General features: G+C 48.6%; 1 protein-coding gene across 14 annotated transcripts in view; it reads right to left on the bottom strand.

Moving 5' to 3' along the window:
• The window catches only part of col13a1 (collagen, type XIII, alpha 1), a 114983-nt gene that overhangs the window by 51341 nt on the left and 37139 nt on the right, over positions 1–26503 (bottom strand). For 13 of the 14 annotated variants that reach the window (XM_030107503.1, XM_030107514.1, XM_030107504.1 and 10 more), the window contains exons 3-4: positions 8543–8550; positions 6833–6859 (exon numbers count right to left, since the gene is read on the bottom strand). In XM_030107503.1, the coding sequence (XP_029963363.1) occupies positions 6833–6859; positions 8543–8550 (35 nt within the window). The remainder of the gene's footprint in view (positions 1–6832; positions 6860–8542; positions 8551–26503) is intronic. The other variant, XM_030107505.1, reaches the window with a different exon arrangement.

The following is a 26503-nucleotide window of genomic DNA, read 5'->3' as shown; positions in this document are numbered from 1 at the left end:
GGACTTACGCCTCGGGAAATGTGAGGAGAGTTTCAAGATAACAGTGATCACGACTACTTTCAGTAGGTGAGTCCACCTCATGGGGTCTGCTGGCGTTGTGCTGCCAACAGTCCTGAAGAACCTACAAGAGTTTCTGGTCAGTTCTTCAGGATTTCTGTTGACTAGCTGAGTTCAGGCTGAACCCCACCTGGACCGGATCGACCCAAAGCATGATGCTGATGCAGCGTTATCAGCAGAACCAGCTGGTCTCGCCAGTGCTGGTTTAGTCAGTGACATTACATAATGCTCTGGATGTACAGAAACATGTTCTCATTAGCACTGATCATCCACATGGTCAGTCAAAGGTTTCGTCAGAACACAATCTCACTGGTCCATTTTAAGACAATGAGATCCTTCTGGAGACGCTCACACCAAATCCCATCAGGGACAGCACCCAGACCAAACACAGGACAGAGCGGTCTGGAGAGACAGAGCTCCAGGACGGACATCCAGAACAAGACGGTCCAAAATCCAGAACAAGACGGTCCAAAATCCAGAGCAAGACGGTCCAAAATCTAGAACAAGACGGTCCAAAATCCAGAACAAGACGGTCCAAAATCCAGAACAAGACAGTCCAAAATCCATCCAACAACCCGACAGCAGCACATTTACCGGCATCTTTCCAGGGATCAAAGACAAGTCAGCACATCTGCTTGAGAACAAACCACAACCTGTTCTGGACCGTTAGGTCCCTGTCCCCAGACCTGGAAAACTCATCTCTTCACTAGTCCTGGTTCCATTCACCAGCTCTGACCTGCTGTTGTGTTCACTTCTACGGATGTGTGTAAGAAACAGGCAGAACGAGGGACTGTCATGAAACGCAAACATTTCAGCAGATTTTAGAGGATGTTTTCAGACGCAGTGCAAAGATAATCCACCATGAATAAGATTCAACTGAGCATTCTCATATGGAGCCACAGCGACAGCCTGATGGAGCCTGATGGAGCCTGATGGAGCCTGATGGAGCCTGATGGAGCCTGATGGAGCCTGATGGAGAAGGCTGGAGCCTGATGGAGCCTGATGGAGGAGGATGGAGCCTGATGGAGCCTGATGGAGCCTGATGGAGGAGGATGGAGCCTGACGGAGCCTGATGGAGAAGGCTGGAGCCTGATGGAGCCTGATGGAGGAGGATGGAGCCTGATGGAGCCTGATGGAGGAGGATGGAGCCTGACGGAGCCTGATGGAGAAGGCTGGAGGATGATGGAGCCTGACGGAGGAGGATGGAGCCTGATGGAGCCTGCTGGAGCCTGATGGGAGACGCCAGAGCCTGCTGCAGTAAACTGGACCACACATGTGAGGGCCACCTGAGGCCAGTTTCAGGGTTGGTTCCCCCCAGCCGGCGGCTCACATTTAGAACCTCACGATGACAGAAAGCTGAGCTTTAGCTGTCGCCTGACGCAGCACTGGTCGCAATATGAGGTTTGATTTAAAGAACAGCTCACACTCTGGGCTGTGCGCTCTATGAATGTTCTTCAGGGAGTCCTACATCGGAACTTTCAGACTCTTATGTGACAAATCACTGCTATTGTGTTTCACTGAGGTAACCCAGCCAGGGTGGGAAACCGCCGACAACCCGAGACCTGCACACTGTCTGGAAACACAGATCCAGGCCTGCATGGAAATCACAGGGAACTGGTACCCAGTGCAGTCACAGCTCTGCACCACCTGCAGCACCTGCAGCACCTGCACCACCTGCAGCACCTGCACCACCTGCACCACCTGCACCACCTGCACCACCTGCCATGGCCCATGGTGGCAGGGTCTCAGCCTCCAGCCGGCCCTGATTGGTGGAGCACAGCTGCTCTGAAACAACAGGTACTCCTGTCATCCTGCTGAGCAAGACGCTCTGCTCTCTCTTTAACCAGTCTAACTACCGGTGATAACACCAGCCCCAACAGCCATGGTGTCCGACACATCCGCCTTGTTCTCCATTAACCTCTTAATAATCAGACCATGTTTGAGCATGTGTGATTTCTGATTAAATCAGAAAGAGAAAGATTGCAGGAGGCAAACAGGATTTCAGAGGCAGCCAGTCAGAATTTCTCCTTACTGATTTATAATGTTTTGGTCACTCCTACACATCTAAAACATTTTCATGACAAGCAAAACACATTTACTGTGATTTAAAGAAGAACTAGAAAAAAATGAAAAAAGAAGGCCTTGAATTGCTCTTGAAATGTTCTTGATATAGTTTTGTGATTTTCTTGAAATTTCTTTCTTGAAAAAGCAGTTCTGACAGACAACAGTGGTCCTGTTTGTTGTGCTGGAATTAGTGGGATTCCACCAAGATCCCTCCATCAGGATCACTCCACCAGGATCCCTCCATCAGGATGGATCCACCAGTATCCCTCCATCAGGATCACTCCACCAGGATCCCTCCATCAGGCTGGATCCACCAGTATCCCTCCATCAGGATCACTCCACCAGGATCCCTCCATCAGGCTGGATCCACCAGTATCCCTCCATCAGGATGGATCCACCAGTATCCCTCCATCAGGATCACTCCACCAGGATCCCTCCATCAGGATGGATCCACCAGTATCCCTCCATCAGGATCACTCCACCAGGATCCCTCCATCAGGATCCCTCCATCAGGATCCCTCCATCAGGATGGATCCACCAGTATCCCTCCATCAGGATCACTCCATCAGGATCCCCTCCATCAGGATGGATCTACCAGTATCCTTCCATCAGGATCACTCCACCAGGATCCCTCCATCAGGATGGATCCACCAGGATCCCTCCATCAGGATGGATCCACCAGTATCCCGACATCAGGATCACTCCATTAGTCTCTCTCTATCAGGATGGATCCACCAGGATCCCTGCATCAAGATCTCCCCATTATAATGGAGCCACCAAGATCCCTCCATCAGGATCCCTCCACCAGGATCCCTCCATTGGGATCTCTCCATCAGAATGGATTCACCAGGATCCCTCCACCGGTGTCCCTCCTCCAGGATCCTTGCATCAGGATCCCTTTACCAGGATCACCCCATTAATGTCTTTCTATCAGGATGGATCCACCAGGATCCCTGTATCAAGATCTCTCCATTATAATGGATCCACCAAGATCCCTCCATCAGGATCCTTCCTCCAGGATCCCTACATGAGAATCCCTCCACTGGGATCTTGGATCTTTTTAACATCTATCAGCAACAAGGGACGTGAAAGAAACCCAGTCGCCAGTTAATAAGGAAACCAGTTCTTGCAAACCCCGGCTCCTCTCCGGGTTCTGGACTCTCCTCCTCCGCTAGCTAGCTGCTGCGTTCAGGTGACTGGAACTGCTGCGGAAAACTGAAACTCCGTCATTCACATGAAGGCAGCGGGGACAGCTGGACTCAGGAGACACTCAGGAGACACTCAGGAGACACTCAGGAGACCCGTGAAGGAAACGTGGACTATTTGCACAAAGGAACGGCTCTCAGACAGCTGTGATCCGGCTCTTATCGTTCACTTAAAAGAACGCGTTAAAACGAACGACTCGTTCATTGAACGTCACAGCACTTCAAGACTATTTCTCTTTTTTTGCGGTAAATGTGAGATTATTGCGGGAATTATGCGCCCTTTTGGAAAATAAGTGGCCCCTGCATAATCAGCGGCAAAAGGGTGATTTATGCATGAATTCATGCGATCGCATAATCACATTTTTTTTTCCCCAGGAGCTTTAGAGCCAGCTAGTGTGAGCTCAGATGGTTTCAGGAAGAGATCAGACGGTTCAGGGTTCGTTCTGTGGGGAACTACTGTCTCTGTTCCTGGCCTGGAAGCGTCTTCAAAGAGTCCAGTTACAGCCAGAGTATTTAAGGCTTTGAACAACCTGCCACCAGCTCCTGAGCGGTCCCAGCAGGTGGGCCGTCCCGTGGCTGCAGGCCGGCTGGACCGGCTCGGATCCACCAGACGGGACTGAGGTGGAGCCACCCAGGACTCACTGGCAGCAGGGGGACTCGGCACTCATGTGCACGTCCACATTTTAGTCCTCCACAGGACATGTTGGTGAGACTGGAGTGGACTCGACTGTTAAAACAAACGGTTCTGAGTCCTGCCGGTTCACAGTCCCTTACAGAGTCCACCGGATCAGCTGCCAGGCTGTACAGCTTTACCGGCAGTCAGTCCAGGTCCTCTGAGCCGGGGACTCAGCTCACTGACAGAACAGCACCTCCTGCTGGACGGATCCTGATACAGGGATCCTGCTGGAGGGATATTGGTGAATCCATTATGATGGAGAGAACTTGATACAGGGATCCTGGTAGATCTGTGCTGATGGAGAAATAGAGGTATATGAAATCCGTTTTATTTTTTCCCCAATTCCGTTTTATTTTTTCCCAAATTCCGTTTTTTTCCGTTTTAACATTTCTGAATTTGGTATTTTGTTTTTTATGCTCATTTTTACCATAAAAAAAGGTGTCTGGTAAGTGGAAATGAATAAATGTCCACAATTTAATAGGATATAACAGTCCATTTAATGTTTAAAGTCCTGCAACAAAGAAATACTTTTCAATTAGTCACATGCGTCTTTGCGAGTCCAGTCCACGGTACGTTGACAGTATTTACAAAAAAGCTTTTCCCCGGAGGCATAAAAGTCCGTGTACTGTTCTGCTCTGCATTTAGCGCTTAGCGTGGAGTTTCATAACTTTCTTGAATGTGTGAGAGGGGAGGGAGCAGCTCGCTTGGACATGGTGTTGTTGCGTCGCGTCTCGTCGTGGCTGGAACGCGCGTTCACATTTGTTTTCAATTGTGTTTTGACGCAAAATCGCGGAAAGCATTTGGCGTTGTGAACGCAGCTTTAGCATGTTAGCAGTGCTGTGGAAGTGACGTACATGTTGCAGCAGCTCGGGCGGTCCCCCCGGCATGTTTGCTTTGCACTATAAGGTTCCATTTTCTCCCGAAAACTGAATTTCAGACCAGATTAGGACGAATTCCGCAATATTCCGCGTTTTATTCCAATTCCGTTTTTATTGGTCATTTCCACGATTCCGTCCGCGATTCCGTTAACACGGATTTCATATGGCTCTAGGAGAAACAGCACAGATACACAGAACCAGCAGGAGAACACATCAGAACAGTATGAGCTTCTCTTCACTGGCTTCCTGGTAAATCTACAATAGAACCTAAAAGCCCGGAACAGCCTGGCCCTTGAAGAGCTGTTAGTCCCAGACGGTCCCAGGAGAACACTTGGTTCTCAGAGAGCTGGTCTGCTGGAGGTTCTCGGTTCTCCACAGCAGAACAGGAGCAGAGCTTTCAGCTGCCAGGCTCCTGTCATGAGGAACCAGGTCCAGGTCCTGTTAGGGGGGATACAGTCTCTGCTTCAGGTGAGAGCTGCTGCAGGACTTCCTGGACCTTTTCTTAGTGAAGCTGCTGCAGGTGAAGAACGCTGGAGAACCGACACTGAGGTTCTCCTCTCTCCTCTCTCACTCCGCATGCTTCACCACCATGTGCTGTTAACCCATTAACCACTGTGTCTGAACCCTTTAGAGAGAACCCAACAGAGAGAGAGGGAACCCAACAGAGAGAGAGAATCCAACAGAGAGAGAGAATCCAACAGAGAGAGAGAGAGAACCCAACAGAGAGAGAGAATCCAACAGAGAGAGAGAGAACCCAACAGAGAGAGAGAGAGAACTCAACAGAGAGAGAGAACCCAATAGAAAGAGAGAATCCAACACAGAGAGAGAGAGAACCCAACAGAGAGAGAGAGAACCCAACAGAGAGAGAGAGAGAACCCAACAGAGAGAGAGAGAGGGAGAACCCAACAGAGAGAGAGAATCCAACAGAGAGAGAGAGAGAACCCAACAGAGAGAGAGAATCCAACAGAGAGAGAGAGAACCCAACAGAGAGAGAGAGAGAACTCAACAGAGAGAGAGAACCCAATAGAAAGAGAGAATCCAACACAGAGAGAGAGAGAACCCAACAGAGAGAGAGAGAGAACCCAACAGAGAGAGAGAGAACCCAACAGAGAGAGAGAGAGAACCCAACAGAGAGAGAGAGAGGGAGAACCCAACAGAGAGAGAGAACCCAACAGAACCATCAGCAGTTGTTAAAGCATCTTTAAAGAGTCACTCTCAGCAGTTAATGCAGGTCAGAAGCTTCTCAGTTCTTGTGGTTCCACTGCTGTATTGACGTCTCTTTGACCTCTGAACTGAGTCCCAGTTTGATCAGTTTGGATTCAGAGCAGAACGTTGGATTGATGAGGATTCAATAATCTGGATTACAGAACCTGATGAGGATTCAGTAATCTGGATTACAGAACCTGATGAGGATTCAGTAATATGGATTACAGAACCTGATGAGGATTCAGTAATCTGGATTACAGAACCTGATGAGGATTCAGTAATCTGGATTACAGAACCTGATGAGGATTCAGTAATATGGATTACAGAACCTGATGAGGATTCAGTAATATGGATTACAGAACCTGATGAGGATTCAGTAATCTGGATTACAGAACCTGCCGACCCTCTGCAGCTTCTCTGAGGTAGCCTGATGGTCACTGCCATCAGCTCACACCGGTCCGCCACAACTCAGAGCCTCTCTGGGGAATTCAACTCACAACCCAGCTCAGTGAAACATGGCGCTTTTCCTTTCACCCCTCCTGACAAACACTGTTCCCAGAATCCTCTGCGGTTTATCCTGGCGTGTTTTGGTGGGAGGTCTGAAACTGAGCGAGTCATGGAATCCTGTCTGAGGTCGGCTCAGTGAAGATCAGCAGAGAGATCAATACTGCAGTCACCACACACACACACACACACACACACACACACACACACACACACTCGGCTCAAGCCGAACAAACGGTTACCGGGAAGCCGGCTCGTCCGGGCGGACCCTGAGAAGAACGGTAAAAGAGGAAAGAGTGAGTTCACAGACAGCATCCACATCATGAAGGACACGAGCAGCAGGGACACACAGCGCACCCTGCTGGTGCAGTGGCATGCTCTGCAACAGGACGGCGCCGGGACTGAACCCCACACACACACTCCTGGCCTTCTGGCTGGTTCTGATTAAGAATGGAGGTTTTCCCACTGCCTCCTCCCCTCTACGGTTCAGGACGAGGCTGTGTTGGTGTGATGTGAACCAATCAGAGGTCTGGAAGGTGACGGCGTGAACACACTGTAGGTGTCTGCTCATTAGCCAGATGCTTCCCAGGGACTGTCTGCAGGGGTCAGAGGTCACCTGCTGCCGGAAGCAGCCCTTCACTTGAATTACACAGTAAAGCTCCAACATGTGGCTCCCATTTGGCAAAGTGCTGCTGAACGGGGGCGGGGCGGGGGAGGGGCGGGGTTGGAGCAGGGAGCAGGGAGGGGGTGGGTCGGGGGGGTCGATCATGGGTGATCTGGGTAAAGCAGGGGAAGTGCACTGCGGTCCAGACTGTGCTGGGACAGGGACCAGGGGGACCGGATGGATTCTGGACTGGTGCTGGACGTTCGCCTGGCAGCGTGAGGGAGTCGGATTGGCACCTCCTCCAGGACTGTGATTCATACCATCTCTGGATGGACTTAAGACCCGATAGGCTCTCAGGGGGTCACCACCCTGTGACCTGTGACCTCTGAACTGTTCCAACGCCAGCAGTGTGAAGCAGAAGTGAGGCTGCAGAGGCGGGACTCCTGTCTTCAGAGGGACAGTGTCTTCAGAGGGACAGTGTCTTCAGAGGGACAGTGTGTGGATTTGATGCAGCACCACTTGCGTCCACTGGGTGGCAGCAGTGGCTGCACAGCCGCAGTGTGCTGCCAGCTGATGGAGGTTTGAGGACCTGGGCTGAGGCCACCTGGGTTCCGGGTACCCGGCCCCCTCAGAGCCACGAGGCCAGGTAGAGGCTGTGAACCGGGTGGAGCGGGATCAGCTGGGTTTAATGTCCTCGTATCGTTTTCTGCACTTGGTTTTTAAAACTTGGCCTGTTTAGTTGGAATTTGATGAAAAGCCAGATTCAGAGTTTTACCTGAGGACGCCTGGCGTGTGGAGGCCCGGGACGCTATAAAGACATGGGCCGTGGCCACACTGAGCAGATCAACATGCTCCTGTGGAGAAGTGGAAAGTCCGCCTCGCTGTCTGGCCTCATGCACCTGGAAAACTCCTCCGGAGGATCCGGCCCTCATATTTTCCAGGGAGGGAAGTTTGGCAGCGGCGGCTTGAAACTGACACAGCTGTACAGAAGTCAAGCTCACAGCAGCCAGATGTTAGCGCTGGCTCCCGGAGCATGTGCCACTGAGGCAGCCTGACTCCGCCCACCTGCTGACTCCGCCCACCTGCTGAGTCCGCCCACCTGCTCCACTAAAGCAGAGCGAGCGGGACGGGCGGGAGACAGAGCGCCACCGCCACCACGTCCCACCAGACAGTCACAGGCCAGACAGGAGCCATGCACTGCCACACACACACACACACACACACACGTTAGAGGAGGCGCAGTTAGTGCCGCTGCATCCGGACAGGACAGCAGGTCGTCCTCGGGCCAGATCCGGGACGGAGAGAGACGTTACCGCATGCAGCTCACCAGGGCTTCAGGTCTACTTACTGGAGGTCCTGCAAGACAGACAGAGAGAGGGAGAGACAGCGTTCAGGTTTCAGACAACTCCAACACAGTGCGTGGACGAGCGACAACACCACGACGGGTCAGACCAGGACTCGGAGGCTGGAACCTGTCCCTGCAGCCCAGGTACGGCATGCTTTCAGAGAAGTCACATTCAGTCTACTCAGCAGAAACCAATGACCACCAATGACAGCGACAAAAACAACTTTGCATTGTTTTTATGAATATGAAGAGTGCTCTACAAATAAAGTTTGATTGGATTTGATTTGAATGACCGCCAACAGCCTCTAATCGCTACCAAAGATCCCCTAAAACCACCGACAACCACCGGGATCACGAAGCGTTTCAGTCGTCACTCTTCTCGCTGCAGTGTTGTGGACAGAAGCTGAAGTTGCCACTCCGGAGCAACAGGATGATGATGATGACGATGATGAAGAGTTACTCAGCGTTACTGATCATGTAATGTGACAGAAGAGTGTGTTTCAGAGGTGCTGAACCGCAGCATGAGGACAGTGTCAGGAGGCCGCTGCTGGTCGTCAGCAGCGTCTCTGAGAGTCTGTCCTCCGCCGGGCGTCTGAATCTCTGAATGTCTGCAGGGAGAAATGACGGAAACATTAGTCCAGTCCGACTCCAGCCTTTCTCGTCATATGAGCCTCTGTTACGATCTGCCCAGGCACTGATGGGATGTTTTATAAGGCCAGGGTGGGACGTCTCATTACCAGGCTCCAAGGCTCCTATCAAAACACTCGGAGGGGACGGAAACTCCGCAGCGAGCTGTAAAAATGACCTTTCACGGAAACCAAAGCCGTCTCTTTGACCTTTTCTGGAGCACAATGTGAGTCGAACAAGAAGCGACAAAATCAATCGGAGCTGGAACCAAACAAAGGTCACTGAAATGTGGCTACATCCATCAGAACCAGGGGAGGACGACCGCAAACGTCACACGGGTTTCATCTGTCCTGCCTGCCCCTCAGAACACTTCTGGAAGAGCCGCTGTCCACCTCAGACTCTCTCTAATGAGGAATGGTTGGTCCGGGGTGAAGGTGGAGAGGGGGAGACTCAGACAGTCCAGGCGGGTCTCACACATTCTGACCTTCAAGAGAAGGACAGACCGGACTCCATCTGCCCGGAGAGCAGGTTCAGACCAGGGACCAGGCCAAGAGGACGGACCAGGAACAACGTCCAGCCCGTTACTGGAGGCCACTGCAGGGGATCGCAGCAGGAATAGAACACTTCTAAGAATCAGGTCTGCTTTGAATCATCTATACACGTTTGAGTTTTTCTGCATCTCATTCGGCCTCCTCAATGTCTGAATGTTTGAAGCTCTCTGTAAATAAAGATCAGTGGGAACTCTTCCTGGCTGATGTGCTCTCTATTCATTAACTGGATCCTTTAGTCCTCATCCTGAAGTCCTGACGGCCCAGACTGTCCTGGCCTACTGGAGGTTCAGACAGGCCTACTGACAGTCTCGTGGTGAGCTCTCTGGTGGATGTGAGCTTAAAGCTCGTGTCCGGAGTTTTGAAAGAGAGAGGTTTTTTTTTAATCCAACCTCTCAGGTTCCCCCTCCCTCTACTTTCATGAGCGACCAAGCCACGCCCCTTTAATTGTGCACGCGAATTATCTGTCGGGTGAAAATGAGAGCCTCTGAGTCCTACAGCATCCTCCATGTTGAGCTGTTTACGGTGGATGTTCAGCAGACAGTGGATATATCTGCTGCAGAGCTAACTCTCCTCTGCTGGGCGAGCGACGTGCTCTCTGGCTGCTCCACACTTTGACTGACAGCACGAGAATGAGGAAGCTCGAAATCTATTGGCTGACGCTGACCGGCGCTTTTTCGGATAACATGGGGGTCTATGAGACGAAGGCGGGGCTCATAAATAAATTTTTATATTGCTTTATGCTAATGTTATATTGTAGTATCGAACCAGACTGACACATTGAAGCTCTGTTGAAAAATGATACAAACAGAAACTCCAGACACCAGCTTTAAGCCCGCCACACACTACAGGATTTTTTCAATCTTCCCTGATCCAGACACCACACACTAGAAGACAGCAGAGGACAGATCGCACCAGATCTTCCTCTCCTGATCCTCTAGTGTGTGTGTCACTGTGGAGCAGAACACACACCAGCAGATTCTTCAGCCGAGAATCGGCTCCTCTCTCCTCCAAATCTGGCGTCGTCCAACGTGACTTTGTGCTGTTTCCCTTCATTGCTGTTTTTACATTCATCTCCACTTTCAATAAAAAGCAGAGAACTCATTCATTCCCTCAGTTCATTCATTCACATCGGCATCGCTCCTTCAGTGCAGACCCCCCCCCCCCCCCCCCCCCCCCCCCCCCCCCCCCCCCCAAGGAGCACGGACTGTCAGCACCTTGTCAGAAAATGTAAATGTTCCAGTACAGAAGAGGGAAACATAGTTTCAGATCATTTTATTATAATTTACCCTCCACATTTACTAATAATTCAGCTTATTAGCTCATCTGTTTATGTGTTTTTTGTTTTTTGTTTTGTTTTACTTTTGACTCCCGAGTGCAGCAGTAGAATAAAGTTATTAGCAGACCGTGTCAAATAAAAGCTACTTTTTTAAATCACCAAATATCTTAAATCATTCATTATGTCCACAGATTTGATAGTTTAAATCAGAATAAAAAGTCGTTGAGCTTTGATTAGGTCAGTTTCATTATAGTCCGCTCTGTGTCTGAAGGCAGAAAGTTTTTTTTTTCCTTTTATTATTATTTTTTTTTCTTCCCCATTCTTCCGTGATGGTTAATAACGGAGATTAATTAAAACATTGGGGTTATTGCAGGACTGGCGGAGATGCAGATATTAGATCGGAGTTTGGGTCTGAATGAAGGAAATCCAGTTCGTCCAGGAGCGACAGGATGAACCATCACTTCCTGTACAGCTGAGTTTAGGAGCTCTGGCTTTTCTGTTTCACTGTCATATAGTGAATATATTTCACAGACATATATTCATCCAGCTCTGACAGCTGACAGGGGATTTTTTTAATCAGCAGCACCTTGGTGAGATGGAGCTGTTCAGCCAATCAGGGAGCTTTATTTCGAGGGTGTGGGAGCTGATCGGCGCCTCTCGGAGCTCCACACACCACAGGATCTGCGATCGGAAATATTAAACGTGTTCATTATCTACGATCTCCCCTTCCGACGCCTCCCGAGAGGCTCCGACCGGAAAAAATCTCTCGGAACACACCGCACACTACAGGAAGATCGGACCCGAACTCATTAACATACTCCCGACAATCGGACCCTGTCGGCTTCGATCGGGAGGAGAAGATCGGGCCAAAATTCGGCCCGATCATCCTGTAGTGTGTGGAGGCCTTTACATTTAATATGGATAATTTCAGTCAAATCCAAAACCTTCACGGTTCAGGAAAGGCCAACTCAGCACCTCAAGCTGCTTTTTCATGAAGTCCACTTCGTTCATTACCACTGTTCAGAATGTGGTCCTAGTTCATAATTCAGTTAAAGTTGGCTCATATATACAAAACCCCAGTCTGGAAGCTCGAATCGTCTGGAGAAACAGCAGCTCAAACACCTGACGACTTCTCAAAGAAACCTGGAGCTTCACTTCCACGGCAAACACGCTCCAGCATTTCACCACCACAGACCGTAATGACTGATTTCACTGGAGTAACCAATCAATCAATCAATCAATTTATTTTCGTACAGCCCAGTATCACAACAACAGCTGCCTCAGAGGGCTTCAAGATGTTACATTGGTCGGTAAAAGTAAAAACAGTGAATAAGCATAATGGTAATATGTCAATATTTACAGTACCGAGACAGAACGAAGCAACCACCGCCTTCGACCCTCACATCCGGCAAGAAAAACTCCAAAAACCCAGTGGGAAAAGAAGAAATCTTGGGGAGAACCACAGTATGGAGGGATCCCTCTCCCAGGGACGGACAGCTTTGGCAACAGCGAGCATGAGACAATAAGAAGTAAAGCCTAGGACAATGTTGAGGACAGTCCGTTGGACGGTCCAGCACAAGAACCACGGATCCCAGCAGTAGAACCGAAGCCAGTCCACGGGCAGGACCGACAGGGGTGTCCTCCCGGTCCGGACGGAGCTTGTTCATAGGCCTTCGTAATAGTGGAGTCAGCAACTGAAACTGGAGAAGACTCCCCCTCGAAGGGGGGGACAGCAGGGGAAAAGCAATGAACGGACTAAAGGGAATAACATTCAGACATTCGAGGACAGGGCTCAGTGCACCGTACTTCCCACAGCATTCTAGCTCCTAGGGCAGCTTTGTGGATACTTAACTGTTTAAACTAGTATTTAGTTAGTATAGTTTAGTTTAGTTTAATTTAGTTTGGTTTAGTTTAATTTTGTTTAGTGTAATTTGGTTTAGTTTAACGTGATTTAATGCAGTAACACTGGAGTGCTTTTCACTTCCTGCAGCCGCAGATGCTGAAATCTACTACAAAACACCGTCTCCGCTCTGGTTCCGAGACACTCCTCCGCTATTTAGCTGCTGCGTTCAGGTGACTGGAGCAAGCGGCGGAAAACTGAAACTCGCTCTTTCACATGAAGGCAGTGGCGACAGCTGGACTCAGGAGACACTCAGGAGACACTCAGGAGACACTCAGGAGACACGTGAAGCAAGCATGGATAAGGAAAGCAAAGGAACGACTCTCAGACAGCTGTGATCCAGCTCTCGTCGTTCACTTAAAGGGGCTGTATCATGCAAAATTCACTTTTTGTATGTTTTAACCTTGTTATATAGTTATGTTCTCACCAAAAACACCCCAAAGCATTTTTTCCTTTGTGCCTGTGTGTTTGAGCTTTCCTCGTGTTCCTGCTGCTCAGAGAGGCAGCCCCTCCCACACCGTGAAAACGCTCTGTTTTCCCACGTTCACGTCACACGGAGAAGATGGCTCCCCTGAGCCCCCCTCCCTCCCGCAGGCCCTCGGCAATCAGCGTTGCCACGTTTTATATCTCCAATTACGGAGATAAACTTTAACCATCATCTGAAAGCAACAATCAAGCAAGAGCAAGAGTCTGAAGGGTCTGGAGGGTCTGGAGGGTCTGAAGGGTCTGAAGGGTCTGAAGGTTCTGGAGGGTCTGAAGGGTCTGAAGGGTCTGAAGGGTCTGCGCTTGATGAGTTTCTAACAGGAAAAGACGTTTTCGCGTGTCTTTGTGTGTAGAGAAGCTAGAGCTAAAGAGCTAAAGCTAGCCAGCGTATTTGTTTTGAAGCTCCGATTGGTTGAAGTAGCTGTCAGTCAAAGTCCACAGGGGGAGAGGCGGGATTTCAGTGAAACAGAGCGTTTTCTCTTCCGGGTTTCAGAATTAGCCCCAGAAAATCTTTTATTTCACACAAAATGACTTTTCCTTAGCGCCAAAAAGAAACTATTGCCATGTTAATGCCATTTCTAGGGTTTGGACGAGCTACAAAAGCAGGATACAGCCCCTTTAAAAGAGCCGTTCATTCATTGAACGTCACAGCACTAGTGACATGGCAGTGGGTGCCGTGCCACGACTGGCAGCATCCTCCCACATCGTCCTGACAAGTTCACGAGGCGTTCACGGACAGTTGGCGCATAGTTCACGGCCCGGTCGCGATATTTTGTCATGACCAAAATTTTGAACATTTCAAAATTCTCGTCTTGACATGGCATGCAGTCACGACGGGTTTACGCACACTTCACGCCCCTTTAAGAGTGGTTTGCCACTCGATTCGTGCCAATGCGTGCCACAGAATCGTTCAAGTGTAAACCTGGCTTGAGCCTGATCTCATGAACGCTGCTCCACTGTCCCGCTTCCTAAAGGGCAAACATGGAGCAGGACTCCTGCAGCATTCTGGACCTGCTGGAGCGTCCCTCCCAGGACACACACACACACACACACTGCATGCTTCCCCCCTGGCCTGGCCCTGGTGCTGTCTCACACCTGTTGTTGATGCTTATGTAAGGACTGAATGCTCGTCTGCGGCCGGAAATGCAGATCGAATGTCTCATGCCGACACGCGAAGCCTCCAGCGGTTCACTCTTTTAATCAACACTCCAGAGGGGTTTCATTAACTCCCTGCTTTCTGAGCCCCACCAGCAGCTCCAACAAAAACCTGTCTGGAAAAACACAGTTTACACCTCCACCTGGAGCCCGAGGGTGAAGGTCATGACGGTGAAGGTCATGACGGTGAAGGTCATGTGGAGCCTGAGGGTGAAGGTCATGATGGTGAAGGTCATGATTTTGAAGGTCATGACAGTGAAGGTCATGACAGTGAAGGTCATGTGAAGCCTGAAGGTGAAGGTCATGATGGTGAAGGTCATGTAGTGAAGTGAAGGTCGGGCAGGGCAGGTTTCCTCCTTGTTTCATCACTGACTGGCTGCTGCTGACCTTTGAACCTAGATGACAGCATGAGGGTGAATGGCTGAAGACTCACCGACACAGAAGCTGTGATAGCGTATTTGCAGTCACTTGACCAGGGAGTTGGCAACTAGAGGACCGCCGCCATGTTGGACCGAAAACAACCAGTGATACCCGGTTTCATTCCTAGAGAGCTGTACGGCTTCGGTGTTCTTTAACGCTGAAAATGTGGACTGATAAGGAGAGCAGGGATGTTGTTGTGTTGTCAGATCAAGTGGACAATGCAGACATAACACACAAACCGGTACCGGCAGAAACTATGGATTTCAGGCTGCAGCAGGACCCGTACTTGAAGCCAGCCACCAGTTCCCAGCATGCACGGCTGAGACTCAAGAACTCTCGATCTGGAGAACGCCGAGATTTACTGTTATCTAATCAACAGTTCTTCGGCGTACAACAGCCTGGATTCATAGAGTATTTAGTTTCCGGCTTTGTGGAGCACTGAGACAACACGGACAGCGTTCTGGTAAAGTCTGCGGTAGATCTGCTAGCTTACCTGTCAGAGTTAAACTCCAGCCAGAATGGACTTGTTCATCATGGAAGTCATTTAACCCGTTCGGCCCGACCGACCCGGTACCGGGTCCAGCAGCCGTCTGCTCCACTTCAACCAGTGTTAAAAGTGACTAAAATGCCGTGAGGATGATTTCTTTCGGTAACATTTGGTTCCTATCTTCCAGCTTGGTTTATCAATATGGAGGTTTAAGTTTGACCGTTTGCCACGACCACTCAGAGCTCTCTCCAGATAGCAGTGGGTAGAGCCAGGCACAGTGGGGAGGTTTGCTCTCCATCACAGGCCACACTGGCCCAGAATTGAACCCTCAACCTTCTCCCAGAGAGGCCAGTTGTAGTACATAATAGCTTAACGCCAGTCACATCAGTTCATTCTGGAAAGAAAAGTATTTCCGAGATTTAGATCTACACTTGAAAATGTTTAATGAATGAATGAAGTGAGTCTAAAAGACGCTGTGGCTGCTGTTTCCCAGAGCGTCGGAGGGCGCTCCATCCATCACACCAGTGCAAATTCAATTTAGTGGAATTTTTCATTCTGAATCAGACAGCTTATCCCGGCGTGGAGCCTGATGAATTGCACAGGTGTTGTGAAGTGTGTGTGAGATCTCGGTCAACAAAAACTCGATCCATCCTGACGTCAAAGGTCTCCCTCTGAAGGCCGGCGGCAGGAAAGTGAAAAGCCTATTTGCATTGTCAGCAGCGCATGTCCAATCACCTTCACAGCCACACATTAATCACCGGGCTCTGCAGCCACAGGCATCCAAATGAGCGGCTTCTCCAGGTAAAGAACACCGCTCCATGAACATTCACTTTCACACTTCAAGGATTTCAGCTGCACTTGTGCAAACAGGGGAGGATTTACTGAGGCCCGTGGATCCAACAACGCTTAAAGCCCAGTGAACTTTTGCACTCCGCTCTCTGCCTCTGAGTGCAACATGGAGAAACCATTTTCACTGTTTATCACAAACATCCCTCACAGATGCACAGGCTTTTAACCTCCTTCATGAAAACTCAGAAAGGTCAGAGAAGGAAGTTGTTACTTTTCTTCATATTCATCCAATGCTCCAGTAAAGAAACAGAGAAATGAAAAAATGAAATTAATCACCGACTCATTCATCTCAAAGATGTCAGAGATAGATATGGAACTCTGTGAGGCTGATCGGGACGAAAGATAAGAAAAAGCTTCCCATTTGTTTTCTTTCAACACCATCTCATCAGTCTGTAGCTGCAGATGACTTCAGGACAGGCTGCAAACACTGCACCAACAACTTCAAACACTGCACCAACAACCTCCAAAACTGCACCAACAAACTTCAAAACTGTACCAACAACCTCAAACACTGCACCAACAACCTCCAAAACTGCACCAACAACCTCAAACACTGCACCAACAACCTTCAAAACTGTACCAACAACCTCAAACACTGCACCAACAACCTTCAAAACTGTACCAACAACCTCAAACACTGCACCAACAACTTCAAACACTGCACCAACAACCTCCAAAACTGTACCAACAACCTCAAACTCTGCACCAACAACCTTCAAAACTGTACCAACAACCTTCAAAACTGCACCAACAACCTCAAACACTGCACCAACAACCTTCAAAACTGCACCAGCAACCTCAAACACTGCACCAACAACCTTCAAAACTGTGCCAACAACCTAAAACACTGCACCAACAACCTCAAACACTGCACCAACAACCTCAAACACTGCACTAGCAACCCTTAAAACTGCACCAACAACCTCAAACACTGCACTAACAACCCTTAAAACTGCACCAACAACCTCAAACACTGCACCAACAACCTCAAACACTGCACCAACAACCTTCAAAACTGTACCAAAAACCTCCAACACTGCACCAACAACCTCAAACACTGCACTAACAACCTTTAAAACTGCACCAACAACCTTCAAAACTGCACCAACAACCTCAAGCACTGCACCAACAACCTCGAACACTGCACCAGCAACCTCAAACACTGCACCAACAACCTTCAAAACTGCACCAGCAACCTCGAACACTGCACCAACAACCTTCAAAACTGCACCACCAACCTCAAACACTGCACCAACAACCTTCAAAACTGCACCAACAACCTTCAAAACTGCACCAACAACCTCAAACACTGCAGCAACAACCTCAAACACTGCACCAACAACCTTCAAAGCTGCACCAACAACCTCAAACACTGTACCAACAACCTCAAGCACTGCCCCAACAACCTTCAAGACTGCACCAACAACCTCTAAAACTGCACCAACAACTTCAAACACTGCACCAACAACCTCCAAAACTGCACCAACAAACTTCTAAACTGTACCAACAACCTCAAACACTGCACCAACAACCTCCAAAACTGCACCAACAACCTCAAACACTGCACCAACAACCTTCAAAACTGTACCAACAACCTCAAACACTGCACCAACAACCTTCAAAACTGTACCAACAACCTCAAACACTGCACTAAAAACCTTTAAAACTGCACCAACAACCTTCAAAACTGCACCAACAACCTCAAGCACTGCACCAACAACCTCGAACACTGCACCAACAACCTCAAACACTGCACCAACAACCTTCAAAACTGTACCAAAAACCTCCAACACTGCACCAACAACCTCAAACACTGCACTAACAACCTTTAAAACTGCACCAACAACCTTCAAAACTGCACCAACAACCTCAAACACTGCACCAACAACCTCAAACACTGTACCGACAACCTTCAAAACTGCACCCACAACCTTCAAAACTGCACCAGCAACCTCGAACACTGCACCAACAACCTTCAAAACTGCACCACCAACCTCAAACACTGCACCAACAACCTTCAAAACTGCACCAACAACCTTCAAAACTGCACCAACAACCTCAAACACTGCAGCAACAACCTCAAACACTGCACCAACAACCTTCAAAGCTGCACCAACAACCTCAAACACTGTACTAACAACCTCAAGCACTGCCCCAACAACCTTCAAGACTGCACCAACAACCTCTAAAACTGCACCAACAACTTCAAACACTGCACCAACAACCTCCAAAACTGCACCAACAAACTTCAAAACTGTACCAACAACCTCAAACACTGCACCAACAACCTCCAAAACTGCACCAACAACCTCAAACACTGCACCAACAACCTTCAAAACTGTACCAACAACCTCAAACACTGCACCAACAACCTTCAAAACTGTACCAACAACCTCAAACACTGCACCAACAACCTCAAACACTGCACCAACAACCTCGAACACTGCACCAACAACCTCGAACACTGCACCAACAACCTCAAACACTGCACCAACAACCTCAAACACTGTGCCAGCAACCTCAAACACTGCACCAATAACCTTTAAACTGCACCAACAACCTCAAACACTGCACCAACAACCTTCAAAACTGCACGAACAACCTCGAACACTGCACCAACAACCTCAAACACTGCATCAACAACCTTCAAAACTGCACCAACAAACTCGAACACTGCACCAACAACCTCAAACACTGCACCAACAACCTCAAACACTGTGCCAGCAACCTCAAACACTGCACCAATAACCTTTAAACTGCACCAAACAACCTCAAACACTGCACCAACAACCTTCAAAACTGCACGAACAACCTCGAACACTGCACCAACAACCTCAAACACTGCACCAACAACCTTCAAAACTGTACCAACAACCTCGAACACTGCAACAACAACCTTTAAAACTGCACCAACAACCTTCAACACTGTGCCAGAAACCTCAAACACTGCACCAATAACCTTTAAACTGCACCAACAACCTCAAACACTGCACCAATAACCTTTAAAACTGCACCAACAACCTCAAACACTGCACCAACAACCTTCAAAACTGCACCAACAACCTCAAACACTGCACCAACAACCTTCAAAACTGCACCAGCAACCTCAAACACTGCACCAACAACCTTCAAAACTGTGCCAACAACCTAAAACACTGCACCAACAACCTCAAACACTGCACTAGCAACCCTTAAAACTGCACCAACAACCTCAAACACTGCACTAACAACCCTTAAAACTGCACCAACAACCTCAAACACTGCACCAACAACCTCAAACACTGCACCAACAACCTTCAAAACTGTACCAAAAACCTCCAACACTGCACCAACAACCTCAAACACTGCACTAACAACCTTTAAAACTGCAGCAACAACCTTCAAAACTGCACCAACAACCTCAAGCACTGCACCAACAACCTAAAACACTGCACCAACAACCTCAAACACTGCACCAACAACCTTCAAAACTGTACCAAAAACCTCCAACACTGCACCAACAACCTCAAACACTGCACTAACAACCTTTAAAACTGCACCAACAACCTTCAAAACTGCACCAACAACCTCAAACACTGCAGCAACAACCTCAAACACTGCACCAACAACCTTCAAAGCTGCACCAACAACCTCAAACACTGTACCAACAACTTCAAGCACTTCCCCAACAACCTTCAAGACTGCACCAACAACCTCTAAAACTGCACCAACAACTTCAAACACTGCACCAACAACCTCCAAAACTGCACCAACAAACTTCAAAACTGTACCAACAACCTCAAACACTGTGCCAGCAACCTCAAACACTGCACCAACAACCTCAAACACTGCACCAACAACCTTCAAAACTGTACCAACAACCTTCAAAACTGCACCAACAACCTCAAACACTGCACCAACAACCTTCAAAACTGCACCAGCAACCTCAAACACTGCACCAACAACCTTCAAAACTGTGCCAACAACCTAAAACACTGCCCCAACAACCTCAAACACTGCACCAACAACCTCAAACACTGCACTAGCAACCCTTAAAACTGCACCAACAACCTCAAACACTGCACTAACAACCCTTAAAACTGCACCAACAACCTCAAACACTGCACCAACAACCTCAAACACTGCACTAACAACCCTTAAAACTGCACCAACAACCTCAAACACTGCACCAACAACCTCAAACACTGCACTAACAACCTTTAAAACTGCACCAACAACCTTCAAAACTGCACCAACAACCTCAAGCACTGCACCAACAACCTCGAACACTGCACCAACAACCTCAAACACTGCACCAACAACCTTCAAAACTGCACCAACAACCTCCAACACTGCACCAACAACCTCAAACACTGCACTAACAACCTTTAAAACTGCACCAACAACCTTCAAAACTGCACCAACAACCTCAAACACTGCACCAACAACCTCAAACACTGTACCGACAACCTTCAAAACTGCACCCACAACATTCAAAACTGCACCAGCAACCTCGAACACTGCAACAACAACCTTCAAAACTGCACCACCAACCTCAAACACTGCACCAACAACCTTCAAAACTGCACCAACAACCTTCAAAACTGCACCAACAACCTCAAACACTGCAGCAACAACCTCAAACACTGCACCAACAACCTTCAAAGCTGCACCAACAACCTCAAACACTGTACTAACAACCTCAAGCACTGCCCCAACAACCTTCAAGACTGCACCAACAACCTCTAAAACTGCACCAACAACTTCAAACACTGCACCAACAACCTCCAAAACTGCACCAACAAACTTCAAAACTGTACCAACAACCTCAAACACTGCACCAACAACCTCCAAAACTGCACCAACAACCTCAAACACTGCACCAACAACCTTCAAAACTGTACCAACAACCTCAAACACTGCACCAACAACCTTCAAAACTGTACCAACAACCTCTAAAACTGCACCAACAACCTCAAACACTGCACCAACAACCTTGAACACTGCACCAACAACCTCAAACACTGCATCAATAACCTTCAAAACTGCACCAACAACCTCGAACACTGCACCAACAACCTCAAACACTGCACCAACAACCTCAAACACTGTGCCAGCAACCTCAAACACTGCACCAATAACCTTTAAACTGCACCAACAACCTCAAACACTGCACCAACAACCTTCAAAACTGCACGAACAACCTCGAACACTGCACCAACAACCTCAAACACTGCATCAACAACCTTCAAAACTGCACCAACAAACTCGAACACTGCACCAACAACCTCAAACACTGCACCAACAACCTCAAACACTGTGCCAGCAACCTCAAACACTGCACCAATAACCTTTAAACTGCACCAACAACCTCAAACACTGCACCAACAACCTTCAAAACTGCACGAACAACCTCGAACACTGCACCAACAACCTCAAACACTGCACCAACAACCTTCAAAACTGTACCAACAACCTCGAACACTGCAACAACAACCTTTAAAACTGCACCAACAACCTTCAACACTGTGCCAGAAACCTCAAACACTGCACCAATAACCTTTAAACTGCACCAACAACCTCAAACACTGCACCAATAACCTTTAAAACTGCACCAACAACCTCAAACACTGCACCAACAACCTTCAAAACTGCACCAACAACCTCAAACACTGCACCAACAACCTTCAAAACTGCACCAGCAACCTCAAACACTGCACCAACAACCTTCAAAACTGTGCCAACAACCTAAAACACTGCACCAACAACCTCAAACACTGCACTAGCAACCCTTAAAACTGCACCAACAACCTCAAACACTGCACTAACAACCCTTAAAACTGCACCAACAACCTCAAACACTGCACCAACAACCTCAAACACTGCACCAACAACCTTCAAAACTGTACCAAAAACCTCCAACACTGCACCAACAACCTCAAACACTGCACTAACAACCTTTAAAACTGCACCAACAACCTTCAAAACTGCACCAACAACCTCAAGCACTGCACCAACAACCTAAAACACTGCACCAACAACCTCAAACACTGCACCAACAACCTTCAAAACTGTACCAAAAACCTCCAACACTGCACCAACAACCTCAAACACTGCACTAACAACCTTTAAAACTGCACCAACAACCTTCAAAACTGCACCAACAACCTCAAACACTGCAGCAACAACCTCAAACACTGCACCAACAACCTTCAAAGCTGCACCAACAACCTCAAACACTGTACCAACAACTTCAAGCACTGCCCCAACAACCTTCAAGACTGCACCAACAACCTCTAAAACTGCACCAACAACTTCAAACACTGCACCAACAACCTCCAAAACTGCACCAACAAACTTCAAAACTGTACCAACAACCTCAAACACTGCACCAACAACCTCCAAAACTGTACCAACAACCTCAAACACTGCACCAACAACCTTCAAAACTGTACCAACAACCTCAAACACTGCACTAAAAACCTTTAAAACTGCACCAACAACCTTCAAAACTGCACCAACAACCTCAAGCACTGCACCAACAACCTCGAACACTGCACCAACAACCTCAAACACTGCACCAACAACCTTCAAAACTGTACCAAAAACCTCCAACACTGCACCAACAACCTCAAACACTGCACTAACAACCTTTAAAACTGCACCAACAACCTTCAAAACTGCACCAACAACCTCAAGCACTGCACCAACAACCTCGAACACTGCACCAACAACCTCAAACACTGCACCAACAACCTTCAAAACTGTACCAAAAACCTCCAACACTGCACCAACAACCTCAAACACTGCACTAACAACCTTTAAAACTGCACCAACACCCTCAAAACTGCACCAACAACCTCAAACACTGCACCAACAACCTCAAACACTGTACCGACAACCTTCAAAAACTGCACCCACAACCTTCAACACTGCACCAACAACCTCGAACACTGCACCAACAACCTTCAAAACTGCACCACCAACCTCAAACACTGCACCAACAACCTTCAAAACTGCACCAACAACCTTCAAAACTGCACCAACAACCTCAAACACTGCAGCAACAACCTCAAACACTGCACCAACAACCTTCAAAGCTGCACCAACAACCTCAAACACTGTACCAACAACCTCAAGCACTGCCCCAACAACCTTCAAGACTGCACCAACAACCTCTAAAACTGCACCAACAACTTCAAACACTGCACCACAACCTCCAAAACTGCACCAACAAACTTCAAAACTGTACCAACAACCTCAGACACTGCACCAACAACCTTCAAAACTGCACCAACAACCTCAAACACTGCAGCAACAACCTCAAACACTGCACCAACAACCTTCAAAGCTGCACCAACAACCTCAAACACTGTACCAACAACCTCAAGCACTGCCCCAACAACCTTCAAGACTGCACCAACAACCTCTAAAACTGCACCAACAACTTCAAACACTGCACCACAACCTCCAAAACTGCACCAACAAACTTCAAAACTGTACCAACAACCTCAAACACTGCACCAACGACCTCCAAAACTGCACCAACAACCTCAAACACTGCACCAACAACCTTCAAAACTGTACCAACAACCTCAAACACTGCACCAACAACCTTCAAAACTGTACCAACAACCTCAAACACTGCACCAACAACCTCAAACACTGCACCAACAACCTCGAACACTGCACCAACAACCTCAAACACTGCATCAACAACCTTCAAAACTGCACCAACAACCTCAAACACTGCACCAACAACCTCAAACACTGCACCAACAACCTCAAACACTGCACCAACAACCTCAAACACTGTGCCAGCAACCTCAAACACTGCACCAACAACCTTCAAAACTGCACGAACAACCTCGAACACTGCACCAACAACCTCAAACACTGCACCAACAACCTTCAAAACTGTACCAACAACCTCGAACACTGCAACAACAACCTTTAAAACTGCACCAACAACCTTCAACACTGTGCCAGAAACCTCAAACACTGCACCAATAACCTTTAAACTGCACCAACAACCTCAAACACTGCACCAACAACCTTTAAACTGCACCAACAACCTCAAACACTGTGCCAGCAACCTCAAACACTGCACCAACAACCTCAAACACTGCACCAACAACCTTCAAAACTGTGCGAACAACCTTCAAAACTGCACCAACAACCTCAAACACTGCACCAACAACCTCAAACACTGCACCAACAACCTTCAAAACTGTGCGAACAACCTCAAACACTGAGCAAACAACCTCCAACACTGCATCAACAACCTCAAACATTGTCCCAACAACCTCATTCACTGCACCAACAATCTCAACCGTACTGTGTGGAACACTGGGGGACGGCTTTGGCTGAGTTGGTATGGTGCTCGTCTATCAATCGGGAGGTTGCTGGTTTCAATCTCCATCCCCATCCATATGATGCCGAAGTGTCCTTGGGCAAGACACTGAACCCTGAACTGCTCCCAGTGGACGGACTGTAACTTTGCATGGCAGCTGCCTTCACTGGCTTGTGTGTGTGTGTGTGTGTGTGTGTGTGTGTGTGTGTGTGTGTGTGTGTGTGTTTGTGTGTGAATGGGGGAACGTGATGCTGCAGTGTAAAGCACTCTGCACTCTGCAGCAGTGTAGCTGACACCATACTAACATCATATAAGTGTAAAACCAAAAACAAAGGAGAGTTCTGGTGGCCTGGCTGCAGCCTGCGGGCCTTGGTATCGATCTTTTATGAGACTCTTGGAGGGTATCACTGCTTGTGATGGTTCTGTTTTTGACCCCATTTCTCAGAAAGCCGGGCACAACCATTCCCCCGTGATTACACCTTCAGTGCACGTATCACACTGAAGACTGTCAGGTTAAGTTCAGGTGGACAGGACACGCAGGTTTCTGTGTACCACACACTCCATCACACCTTTCAAATGGGGAACATTGAACAAATTATGAAGTATGGCCTATTAACTTGATAATGGATCATCCACAAAGAGGAATGCACCGTTCTCTGTTTCTGGAATATTTGAAAGGTCAGCTGTACTGGCAGTAAACATGGAAACCGGAGAGGTAGAACCAGAAACACAGCGGCAGCTCCTTCCTGCCAGATGAGGCTCAGCTCTGATGCTGGGACTGGGCTGGACAGCATGTCTCTCCGTGTGTCTCCATCATGCTGCTTCCAGGCCGGGACTTCCAGCCAGCCCCGCCGCTCCCTGGGTGGAGCCTGGCTCTGGAGGCTGGAGCTGTGGCTCAGAGAGGGAACTGATGGAGTGTCCATGTGTCGCCTGGAGGAGGAACCTTTACTGACAGGACCACTGAAGCGTGAAATCATTCAGAGAGAATATCCTGCTTTGTTTTCTGCTGTCACTAGATTCCCACTGCTTCTCCACGCCGTGCCAACGCCGTCACGCCAGGAATGGGAAAAATGAATCGGCGGAGCTGAAACGCTCTCTGGACCTCAACTCAGGAAACGCACAGGCTTTCCAAAAGTCAGGAGGAGTTTAACCACACACACACACACACACACACACACACACACACACACACACACACACACACACACACACACACACACACACACACACACACAGGAAACGGTGTTCATTGTGCGATGCAGTAATTACACAGTGGGTTTTACAGCAAATCACCACAAAGACAACATTGTCCGTCTGCCAGAAGTTGACTATTAACTGACTCAACAATCATCCTCTGAAGGAGGAAGAAAGCGGCTGAAGGCCCGGCGCTGCAGCCCGGACAGCGAGTGGGGCTGAGGCTCCAGCACATAAATCACGCCGCTGTTTAGCCCGTCACTTTCCCGCAGCAGGTGAACCGCTGCCAGCACGGCGAGTGTTTACAGCCACATCCATCACTTCCAGCTCACAACAACCAGCCCATTCATGAAGATCCATTTCTCCAACCGCTCTGTCTTTACCGCTGAAATATCGACGGTTTCTTCAACAATAAAATCACATCAGCATCCAAACACTTCACATGATGCCTGGTGTTCCATTTCTCTTCCGTGAACCCTGCCTGCTGCCTTGGTTTAGCGGCGGGCGTTTCAGATCCAGCATGCCCAGCGGCTCACCGTCTTCCTGCAGGACTGCAGACATGGAATGCTCAGCGGTGCGTAATGCATCAAAATCAATGAACAGCCTCTGGATGGTCATTCTGTCCTTCATCACTTCATCGATACGCAGCGTCAGAGGTCCAGCAGGGCCACACACACACACACACACACA

Source organism: Salarias fasciatus, chromosome 13 (assembly GCF_902148845.1).
Source record: "Salarias fasciatus chromosome 13, fSalaFa1.1, whole genome shotgun sequence".
Classification (NCBI taxonomy): Eukaryota; Metazoa; Chordata; class Actinopteri; order Blenniiformes; family Blenniidae; genus Salarias; species Salarias fasciatus.
The sequence above is the reverse complement of the archived record's forward strand: the minus strand, read 5'-3'. Positions and strand labels throughout refer to the sequence as shown.